This window comes from Thunnus albacares, chromosome 18 (assembly GCF_914725855.1).
Source record: "Thunnus albacares chromosome 18, fThuAlb1.1, whole genome shotgun sequence".
Lineage (NCBI taxonomy): Eukaryota > Metazoa > Chordata > Actinopteri > Scombriformes > Scombridae > Thunnus > Thunnus albacares.
The window spans coordinates 11,236,059-11,247,347 of NC_058123.1; the positions used below are offsets into that span (position 1 = coordinate 11,236,059).

An 11,289-nucleotide genomic window follows, 5' to 3' on the forward strand; every position below is an offset into this window, starting at 1 on the left:
AACGAAGCTTACGAAATGTTTGAAAATAGTCCTACTTGCAAAGTAGCCTATTCACATGCTGATAGTTGTTATATTTGTTTACTTACATTTATTTACCATGCTGGTAATTTTAGTATTTAATCTATTTGATATTAACGGTGAAAAAATGGCTCAGATTTCATCAGTTTCTGTGATTGCTGGCCAGTCAATATAAGTAGCAGTGTTGGTTGGCATGTAAATCTTTCTTTTTTCAAGCTGCCAGCAAATTCCAAAATTTTCCAAATTTTTCATTTCTGGAGTTATTGTGTTGGGTGGGAGATGTGAGCACAACTCTAATGATATTGACCACAAATATTATCCCTGCAATCTGTAGCGTTTCATTAACTTACTGTCATTCAACCCTCTGTCTTACTGCCATTTCCTCCTCTGCTTAAGAAACTCTTAAGCCTCTTTAAAGTCCTCCTCCCTACTCATAGTTTTTCACCTTTGGAGTTCTCTTAAGGGCTAAGATGCTTTGTGAATAACTTCCATTTTTACCAGGATCTAGTCTTAACTGTAAGGGGAAATTCTTAGAAAATGTCTAATTCTAAGACTTTTCTTAGAATTTCGTCACTAGGAGAGTACAAGGAAACTATGAATACGGCCCCAGGGCAGTCTTTCCTAGTTGTTGTGTAACTGTTCATTCTTAAGATGTTTCTTTGTTTTTGTAATTTCTTATAATTTGTACCAAATTGAACCACCCCCTCTGTAAAATGTCTTAAAAATTAACAGTTAAATACCTGCAAATTACACAGAAAATTTCAGGAAACTAATATAAAATTAAAGGACCTGTAAAATAAAGCATTTCTCAATCAATCAACCATGACACATTAAAAGGTTCAATAAAAATTAATACAGCTTTATTTCCACCACATTTGGCAACATAATTTTCTTTGTTTTTTTTCTCTCAAATTTCAGTCTTTTTGCATTTCATATTATTCGGTTTTCCTCATGTGGGTGAGAGTTCCTTGTAACCATCATTTATCTTTAGGATGCCCATATATGTCCACTGTTTGTTTGCAGGCGTCCATCCTGAATATCAGAGTTGAAACAGGAAGCACTTTGTCAACAGGACTGTACAGTAGGTGCAGAGCCCCGTCGACAGCGTAAGACAAAGGTATGCTGGTTCTTCAGTGGCAAATAAATCCTTTGTTGGTCTGATGTCACACAGCATGCTCTGATTTGATCAGCTCCAGAATCACATGGATGGTCTTCTCACCTATAGCAGACAGACAGGATCAGAGCAAATGTAATGCTGGAGAAAAACAAAACAAAACCATCTTTTCCTTTTATTTTTATGTGCAGACTAATCTGCTTCAAAACTGTATATCTCCATATTAATATTCTTATGGTTGTATTTATATAATTATTGTATAATTGTAAAATGTACATATATTACTATACTTAAAGTACAGTATCTGTACACAACAGGCAGGTAATTTTTCTTGAAAAAAATTTAAATGTAAAACAAAGGGTGTTCCTCTATTAATAAAATCATAATTTGCTTGACCAAGATTTTAGCAGCTGTCAAATTATGAACACTGCAAAGCCATGCCTTGTTTAACTTTAGACAGCAACTGAAGTGCCTTTGTCATGTTTTTTCACTTGGGTTTACCTTCTAGACTCATCCGCGGGTTCTCTATCTTCTTTTCAAGCAAAGAGTCCATCAGCTTCCTCAGATGTTTGAAGATCACACCGATCCTTACAGGAGCCTTTAAGATCGAACATAAATTGAAGTCAATAAACCAGGAATGACATCCATTCCATTAGTCTACAAAGTCAAGTTTGGGAGCCCCAGAACAACTCCAGTGACCTCTGACCTGGAAATGCATCCAACTGTCTAATGTGATGAGCCTTTCTCTGTGCTGAATATCGATGTCACCTCCAAACAGCAGCATGGGGAACGGAGATATCAGAGTTGTGTCTCGCAGGTAGATCTTAGTGTATTTCACCTGTAGATAAATGTTTATTAGCACAACTGTGAATTATTGATAACAGATATTACACACATAGACACACATTCTTCATCCATACCTTTTCCTGGTACAGCAGCCAGCCGTGTGTCTGCAGGTTGCGGTTAACGGATGAGGGGTGGACCTGAGCCTTGCCTTGCGGGGTCTCCACTGTGCAGGCCACCCGCTCAAGTACATCCACAGAGGTGGTGCACAAGACCCGGGCCACACTGTCATAGAGCCCGGCTGTCAGCACTGCGTTCAGGACGGAGATCTGCTGTTTGGACAGCGTGGACGCCTGCGGCTTTAAGTGAGACGAGGAGCGAGACGACCAGAAACCTGCCTGCTCCATCATCTTCATCAGGTCATGCTTCACATCCTGGATAAGAGTCAAACATGTGGGATTAGACAGGAAGTGGAAGAGAAAATGATCTGCGAATAAATGTATATGTGTGTGTTACCTCTATTGTAATGAGAGCTGTTCGATTGAGGAAGTGTTTTCTGCAGAAGGACATTTCTGCTCTCTGACCCTCATTCTGTGAGTTCTTCCACCTGACAGTATGACAGGTTAACAAAAGAAAATAGGTCATCAGGAAATAACAAAATCAACAGTAATTCAGGGACTCAAAAAATGTATTTTGATAGAAAACACAACACCTTCCAAACATTGTGAGTTATACATTTTCTACTGAAAATCTCAAACATGCAACTTTAGGAAAAATACTCAAGCTGTCTTTGAAGTCAAGCCTTTAAAAGTATTCAGAAAAGTCTGTACCCCAGATATGCATTGTATATGGTCAGGTGATCAGAGTTGGCTAAAGCCAGTGCGGCTTTAGCCAGGTTGGCTTCCTCCTTTCTATTCATTGGTGTGGAGAAGGGAGACTTTTCAGTGATTGCAGCCGCGATGGTTGCCTGAAACAAAATGGCAAGATATGAAACAAATAATGATTCAAAAATATATAATTATTACATAGTATAGTTATAGACGTAGTGATATAATAAAATACCAAGATATAGTCATTACACAGTTGCAAAATATCAGTTAGAGAGTGTTTTCTGAAAAATGAGACAGCGGAACATACTATGGGCTCCAAGCAGCCGAGAATGGCTCCATAGATGAGCATCTTGCCAATCTTCACATTGACGGGCAGGCTCGCCAGGTGGTGTCCCAGAGGGGTGAGGAGATGATGGTTAAGTTGACAAGCACCGATCTTCCTCAGCAGGTTGACGGCATTACTGACCGACTGAGGCTGCGGAGCATCCAGGGCCCGGCTCAGAAACTCCTCTGGGGAGCCGTACTGACATTTCTACCAGAGGGGAGAGAGGGGAGAGAAGAACATCTAGGAGAACATCTAACAGAAGCTTCAATAATGTTTCCACATGTGGTAGAAGGTTGTGTTTGGCTTTGTGTGAATTTTCATTTTTGTGCAACTGAGTATGGTGCATTAAATACCATAATATGAAGACAGAGCTCCTCCAGGGGGACCCGTAGTATCTCTGGAATGGAGTAATCCATGAAAGCGTCAAACCTGAGATGAAACAGAAATGCTGACGTGTATAGGTGTTTTTTTGTCTGAACACATCCTATTTATCTGATGGGAAATGATCAGTTTCCTACTTTCTGTTCTTGCAGGGACCTTTTTAACACCACATAGAATACTATTTAATTCCTGTTTCATGATAATTACAGTCAAAGAATGACAGGAAAAAAAGGGCTTTTTTTGAGAGAACTGGATTTGATGCTTTTTAAGACTTTTCTGGACCTGCAGATGCCCTGTTTTGATTGAGTTACCATCTCCACTTTACCTGTATTTCGGGTAGAGTCTGAAACAGAAGCCATTACGGACTCGTCCTGCTCTCCCCTGCCTCTGGAGGGCGCTTGCTTTGGACACAAAGGTTTCCACCAGAGAACTCATCTGGCTGCTCTCATGATACCTGAACAACACAGAACACTGGAGTTAAGTCTCTCTGCAACAAACTTCACTTATGAACTTATGAACTTCCCGTTACTATAATTATTTTCTTTCTACTTAGTATTTATTCACAGAAACTGGCAATTAGATAAAACATACTTTGACAACTCCTGTCATAGAAGCCATTAAACAGATATAATAACTTACATCCCATGATGACAGAAATATGTTTTAACTTCATAGGAGATAATATAATAACACTAAAGTATGAGAGACTTTTTCTGACATTGTTTATGAGCCCTTACTTATTTTCTTTGGTCTTCCCAGTGTCGATGACAAACACAACGTCGGGAATAGTCACACCTGTCTCAGCAATGTTGGTTGACAACACAATCTAACAGAGAGCATAGCAGTACAGATTTTTAGAACTTATTGTGAATATATTGTATTTGTTCAGTTTCTCAGTGCTTCATTATAACACATTCTGTAGTACCTTCCTAACTCCATTGGAGGGCACTGTGAACGCTGCAGCCTGGTCCTTTGAAGAGAGAGTAGAGTGCAGAGCAACAATCTTGTACCTTAAAGTAACAGACACAACTACAAGTTAAATAAACAGTTTGTGTGTTTTTTCATTTCTCTGTTTTCAAAGTTTGGGGCAAGACTGTTATGGGTGTTTATTAGATAACAGTACATGACATTAATGGACATATGTCACCTGTTTTTGTCCTTGAACCTCTTGTCTGAGGAGAGCAGGTCGTGGAGCTGCTGGATGTGAGCCAGACCTGGGAGGAACACGAGAACGGCCCCATCCAACTCCGCAAATTGTGGGGATTTATCTGGCAGAGCAAAAAGAAGGCCAGAAATTTTACACATTAAAAAAAAGCATGCATAAAAATGTACTTTATGCTGTCTGAAACAAGCATGACGATGTGTTGTACCTAGGTAGTCTAGAAGGTCAACCAGCAAGTCCATGTTGATCTTATTGGGGTTCGTATACTGCAGCACCTGCCGAGTCCTGCTGCTGAAGTGGTCCAGGTCAGGACCTAGGTCCCAGCCTACGGATGAGTCTCTTATTATCACTTCCTGAAAGAAAGAGAAGCATGTGTGCAAGTTCCCAGACATTAGAGCATTTGATGAAATAACAACAGCAACAATAGTGATTATATAACATTAAACTAGGAAGTATACAGATGAATAAGAAAAGACTGAAAGGAAATAACACTTGTCTTCTCATTTATTTCCACAAGCAAAAGTCTGAGAAAGAAATATTACTGCTGCAGAGATCCATCATTACCTGATGCTGTAATGTCTTGCCACCTTTTTGAGTGACAGAGATGCTAACTTCCTCTTCTTCTTCAAGAATTTTCTGGCTGTACTCCGAGTCCTTTTCCAGGACGTACCCTGTCTGCTCCACGATGTCTTCCAAATGGAACACCTGGAAATAAAACCACAGGCACTTGAGTACAGGATTTCCTGTTTCCTTTGCCTTCAGGTTCAAGTTCAAAATTCAAAAATGCATCTGTAAATGGAAAAAACAGATGCAGCTTATCCCTGTAATCCACCTCCAAAGACGCCAGAACAGACAAAAAGGACATTTAAAATAGATAACTACACCAAAACAACAATAGCTCCTCTCACCTCCACTGGGAAAGTCCTTCCAGGGATGGTGATTACTGGGCAGCGGTTGAAGTAGTTGGAGAACTTGTCACAGTCCACTGTGGCGCTCATTAGGATCAGCCGCAGGTCTGATCTCCTCAGAACAACATCTTTCAGGATGGTTAGCAGGAAGTCTGACTGGACACTGCGTTCGTGGACCTGAGAAGATGGAGGTGAGGATATTAACCTGATGATGAGAAGGACACTCTAAAGTCATTAAAGACGTTTTTAAACAAAGTCTTTAATCCAACAGAAACTGTTGGTACCTCGTCTACAATGATGTGCGTCAGGGAGCTGAGGTGTCTGTCATGCTGGAGTTTCCTGAGCAGAACTCCAGTCGTACAGTACAGCAGGCGGGTCCACTCCCCGGACTGATTCTCCATCCTGATCTGGTATCCGCACAGCGACGACTGAAACATGATTTCCACATGAAACATGATCGTTAAAGCAAGTGAAAGTTCATCCTATAAGCCTGCATTATTATTTGTATGACAGCTAATCACAATGTTTCAAATTAAGGGCCATCAAGTCTTTAGATGTCTTAGTAAAGATGTATTTTCACCTTCGATCCCGGTCCATCCTCACAGCCAAGCTCCTGGCTGACCCTGCAGGCCAGGCTCATGGCAGATATCCTGCGGGGCTGGGTCACCACGATGTTGCAGGGCTGCGCCACTTTACCCCCAGTCAACAGCTCCTCCAAGAGGAACTGAGGAATCTGAGTACTCTTTCCGCTGCCAGTCTCTCCAGCCACCACGACCACAGGGTGGCGCTGCAGAGCCTCCAGGACACGATGCCGGTGTTGGAAGACAGGAAGCTGCTCTCGCTCTGCCTTGAGGGTGAGATACTCTTTGAATGACTTGGGTTCATTTCACGTAAAATGTCTTAAAGATGGTAAATTGTACAATGCTTAAGTGTGTTTACCTGTAGTTTGTGGGCCAGTGGTGAATTCTTCAGCTTCCTTAAGAGCTCTCTGGATGCCTCGAGTGCTCCTTCCCTTTCCCTCCTTCCTCCTTTTTTCTCACTCTTGTCCTCCAGTTCTTCTCCTCCCTCTCCGATGTCAAGAGCAGCCAGATTCTCCCAGGACTCTTCAGGCTCTTCGTCCCCATCGCCACCTAGCCCCAGCTGACCTTCGGAGCCAGACTCCTGCTTTTGGTTCTGGTTCTGCTGCTGTTTGAGTCTGGTCAGTAGGCGGGAGATGAATTGGTCTCGAGGTTTGTTGGCAGCAGTGCGGCTTTCTTCCTGTTGCTGCTGCTCGTTGTCTCTCCACTCCAGCCAGACATCTCTGTAAGTTGGTGGGAGGAGCTGATGCACCGACTGAGAGCGACAGATAGAGAAAGAGGGAGTGAATCAGTTGTTAAAAGAAAATTTGAATTATAATATACGGCTATGGTCAAGCTGCACAGAAAAACAGTGCTATCCTCTGCTAGGTTACATGTATTACCTGTCCTTTAACCAGGGTGTAGAGTGCCTGTGTGGCTGCCAGATGTTGAGCCTGCATGCTGTCTTCAGTCAGTATGGTTGGACAAACTTCCACAACATCATCTGGCCTCTGAACACGCACCCTAATGGATACAAAGACATCACATTAAGACAAAATATTTCTAAAGGGCATGACTGATTGATATTTTCTTAGTGTGTGCACACATGTGGCATACATGCTTAAGTTAAAATTTATACAGTATATACTACTGTATGAAGGCCTAACTGGTCAGAAAGGAAGTTCAGGACCACAGCTTGCTCCCTGATTGTCCAAACAGAAGAAAACCCTGAGAGACCCCTGGGAAGAACTTCGCTCATCAAATTTTCAATTTTTCAACACATCAAAACTGTCTTAAGCATTTCTCCCTTCGCAGGTGTATCTCTCCAGTGCTACACACAAAACAAAGTGTGTCTTTTTATGTGACAGCATTTGTATATGGGAACAGAGATGCAGAATCACACACTTACTTGCATCTCCAGTATCTGCCGGCAGGAACCTTGTGAAAAGACGGTGGGGGACTCTTGGGCAGGTTCTTTCGGACCCAGTCTATGAGGAACTGTTTTGGAGACTTCCCTGTCCAGCTGCGAGCTGTGTAGTCAAAATTGCGAATATCCTTTGGCTCGTTCTTTTTCACAACTGCAGAGGAAAATGTAACAATATGGTCAGCAACACAGTGTGTATCAGAGAGAGGTCACTTATAATCAATCATTGCATTAAAAAACATGACCACTCACTTAACACTCTTGACCTGTGGTCAGTGATGTGTCGTATGTGTGTATTACAGTGTATTACTCTTGAACCATATCAATACAATTTGAAGCTACTGTAAGCTACATTACTACATTAATAGTTATGTTTCACATTTACTATATCCTGTAAAAAATTTTGAACCTTTTTTTTAATTGAGCTTGGCTCAGAAGGTGTTTATTTTTGAGATGTACCTTTCTGTGCAGGAGGGTCCTTTTCAGCTTGTTCAAATAAGTTGAAGCTGAGGTCTTCTTTGTCCTCAGTGACAGGAAGTATTTTCTTCTCCTTCTGAGGCGCATCCACCACTTTTATAGCTGGATTGAACATCGGATGGGACTCTAGTTGCTTCATTTCTAGAAACAGAAAATACATTTGTTCTATGAAAGTCAAAAGTAAGTTGGAAGAAATTGTTTAATCTCTGAATCTGAATGTTAAAGCACACACACCTTGCTGTATGACGCGTATTCTGTCCTGTGCCATCCTTTGGCCTGCCTTGTCTCCTTTTGTTTTGGCAGCGGTTGCCATGTCTTTAGCATCATACAGCTGAGCAGTGAGAATCAAATACCTATCGTTCTACACGACAAGAAACAACACACACTATTATAGAACAACTGCACCATGCCACATACTTCATTGATTTGATTTGATTTATTGAACAGGACAGTGTGCAGTATTAAGCATAAATGATACACTGCACCAGAGTTAGCTTGAAGCTAATATTTAGTGTACCAGAATATCACAAATCCTAACTTCATACAAAAGCTGAACGGCTGTCATCAACCAATCTGATCAACATTTCTAAATAAAAGTATAGAGAGCATCTCTAACCACAAAAATGTGCTATAGTGTCCTCCATACAGATGGGCTATTTAAGAAATAATTAAAAATAATTTTGGGAAATATCCTTATTCACTTTTTTGCTGAGACTTAGGTGAGAAGATCGATACCACTCTCATATTTTTCTGTTAAATATCAAGCTACAGCCAGCAGCCCGTTAGCTTAGTTTAGTATAAAGACTGGAAATAAGGGGTAAACAGTTGGCCCGGTGCTGTTGAAGGTAACAAAATCTACCAATCACCACAGCTCACTACTTAAAATGTGATGTCCGGTATGTTTAATGTGTACAAAAACCAAAAATGTATCTAAATCTCAGTGAAAAAGCAAAAAACATATTTCCCAAAATGCCCAACTGTTCCTTTAATTAAAAAAAAAAAATCTCAGATTTAAGTGTCTTTAATTTTACTTACTGGATCAAACTTTTCGTCCAGTTCAGGATTGCGCACAGTCTTCTTCCCTCCTTCCTCCTCTTCCTCCTCCTCCTCATCACTGCTCTGCTCTGCATACCTTAAGATCCAATCCTTCATGCTTGCAGCTTCATCCTTCTCTGTGGCCTGGCAAAACACCACACTTATAAGGTTTAATGTGTCACAGTACACGTCTGTTTACCCAAGACACACTTGTAAATAAACACACATACCTTGGTGGTCTCTTTGCGGGGATTACTGGGTGCTTTGGGGCTCGGGGCTGCAGGTTTCTGCTGGGCAGGAGGCTGGAACCTGGGTCTGCTCCTCTGGCTCTCCTCCTGCATCTGCTGGGTAAAACCTTCCGGCAGCTCCTCTGGTAAATAGACAAATTAAGAAAGTTATTGCTTTGACAGCCTTGTTTCCTCAGGATGACATCTTAAACAACTGCTGATGCTCTTTTACCATCTTTAAGGTTGAGGCAAAGCCAGTCGAGAGCAGAGTGGAGATCCCCTCCGTACAGCACACTACTCTTCATCGCCTCCTCAATGTGCTCTCTCTTGAAGTTGAACTTCTGCAGAGCTGTGTAGAGATCCTGCAACCACAAACAAAACCCGAATACAACAATCTCCCACAGAAAAACATTGATATATGTATTAACTGTGTAAAAGTTGGAGAGTCGGTTTTGTCTTTACCAGTAATTTCTTGTTTGTGAGTCGGCCTGATACGGGCCCTTTGTCACAATTTTCCTGTCTGAAGTCATTGATCAGCTTGATGATCTTTTTCTCCAGGTCAGCTTGAATTGAAACCTGCGTTAGAAGGAAAGTTTTGGTCTCATCTCAACCATTAATAAACATTTTGAAGCATGAAACACACATGAAAAAAATGTGACTCACAGCTAAATTAATGATGGACTATTTCAGCTGCTGGGACATTATATAAACAGCCCATTTAAATAACTAATACTACAGCATGTCTGACTGATTTACCTCACCCTGTAGTAAAGTCAACAACAGGTTACAGATGAAACATTTACTAGGCATAAAGAGTAATTAAAGAGAAATCCTGTCAAGCTGCACAGTAAAGATAAAGTACACAGTTAATGAACCAACGACTTACTTTAAGGATCGATTTATCTGAGACTCCACCTGTGTCAACCTGGGCAGTGTTGGCAAGACTGTAGGTCTTCGGAGCTGGAGGAGGAAAAAAGTATGTTTTACTTATAGATTACATCACAGATTTACTATCACACACTATTGTGCAGATTCAGCTACAACTAACAGCTGTTTCCATTTTGATGGATTGATTGACTGTTGGAAGTGTCTAATGTACAGTCAAATGTCCACCACCAAGTTACCAGACACCAAAATTTGTTTACCAATCTGACAAGAACATTGTTCACACATCTGCCATGAAGCAAAAAAGGGGATTTTGTGACTTTTATTAACCTGTAACCAGAGGAGGTATGTTATTTTATACTTATCAAATTACTAAAAATAAGGACACTGTGACGAAAATATGACGTCCCATGTGCAAAAGTTCTCACAGTGAATCTGCACAACCCTGCAGCCTCGCGGTTTATTTACTTGTTTACTAGTTGAAGTAAAAACAGTAAAAGACAAGTAAACATACATACAAGGCTGAACACATAATATCATTAATGTCTACACAATATAATGCAATCTATCCCACCACACACTACAGCTGGGAATGTGTCAACACATTCTGACAGTCTGTATCTAATTGAAGGACTTTTAGGATTTATTTATCCACTACTGTACAGAGTAGATGAATGTTTATGATATTACGTCCACCTCTATACACATAAAAGTCATACTTTAACGCTGAGTGCCTGCCTGACTGTGTGAACTGTATAGTGATGTTTCTGGTGTCTGAATTTTGGGAATGACACCGATAGAAACCAAACAAACTCGGGAATGACGTTTTCGTGCTGGTAGATAGTTAATACCACCTTTTGACTTGTTCTCTTTGGCTGGTTTAGCCGGCTTGTTGCTGTGTGGCTGTTTCTTCGACTCCTCCGCCACGCTGTTCCCCGCTGCAGCGGCACCAGCCCTGCCCGTTGCTGCTGCCGCCGCTGCCGGAGCCACCGGAGCACCAGCCGCCGCCGATTTCTTCTTCTTACCACCCATTAAGTCACCAAAATACTGCCTCCTCTATGCGACTGTATGATGGCGGATCATCAGCCAAGCGCTGAAAGGTGGTGGTTTTAAATAAAGAGCAAAACAGAGACTGAGTCCTCACACTTCGTATATATGACGCGT

The 11,289-nt window shown here is 41.3% G+C and overlaps 1 protein-coding gene across 1 annotated transcript; it reads right to left on the reverse strand.

Moving 5' to 3' along the window:
- Window positions 1–856: 856 nt before the first annotated feature.
- dhx29 (DEAH (Asp-Glu-Ala-His) box polypeptide 29) lies at window positions 857–11,172 on the reverse strand. The gene is made up of 28 exons (XM_044334334.1): window positions 10,980–11,172; window positions 10,127–10,200; window positions 9,703–9,816; window positions 9,473–9,602; window positions 9,244–9,383; window positions 9,014–9,157; window positions 8,213–8,339; window positions 7,961–8,119; window positions 7,487–7,655; window positions 6,981–7,101; window positions 6,461–6,853; window positions 6,102–6,368; window positions 5,806–5,949; window positions 5,522–5,698; window positions 5,178–5,318; window positions 4,822–4,966; window positions 4,599–4,719; window positions 4,377–4,461; window positions 4,189–4,277; window positions 3,777–3,905; window positions 3,424–3,499; window positions 3,053–3,277; window positions 2,746–2,882; window positions 2,432–2,522; window positions 2,053–2,349; window positions 1,839–1,970; window positions 1,634–1,730; window positions 857–1,237 (listed from the first exon to the last, which is right to left on the reverse strand). The coding sequence occupies exons 1-28, from the start codon at window positions 11,155–11,157 to the stop codon at window positions 1,182–1,184; spliced, it is 4,158 nt and encodes a 1,385-aa protein (XP_044190269.1). The 5' UTR covers window positions 11,158–11,172; the 3' UTR covers window positions 857–1,181.
- Window positions 11,173–11,289: the final 117 nt, after the last annotated feature.

Coding starts and splice junctions, on each gene's coding strand:
- dhx29 (XM_044334334.1), bottom strand. CDS start 11,157: ATGGGTGGTAAGAAGAAGAAATCGGCGGCGGCTGGTGCTCCGGTGGCT. Junction 3,500..3,776: donor AGACTCTACCCGAAATACAG/GTAAAGTGGAGA, acceptor GTTTCATCTCAG/GTTTGACGCTTTCATGGATT. Junction 2,523..2,745: donor ATATACAATGCATATCTGGG/GTACAGACTTTT, acceptor TCATACTGTCAG/GTGGAAGAACTCACAGAATG.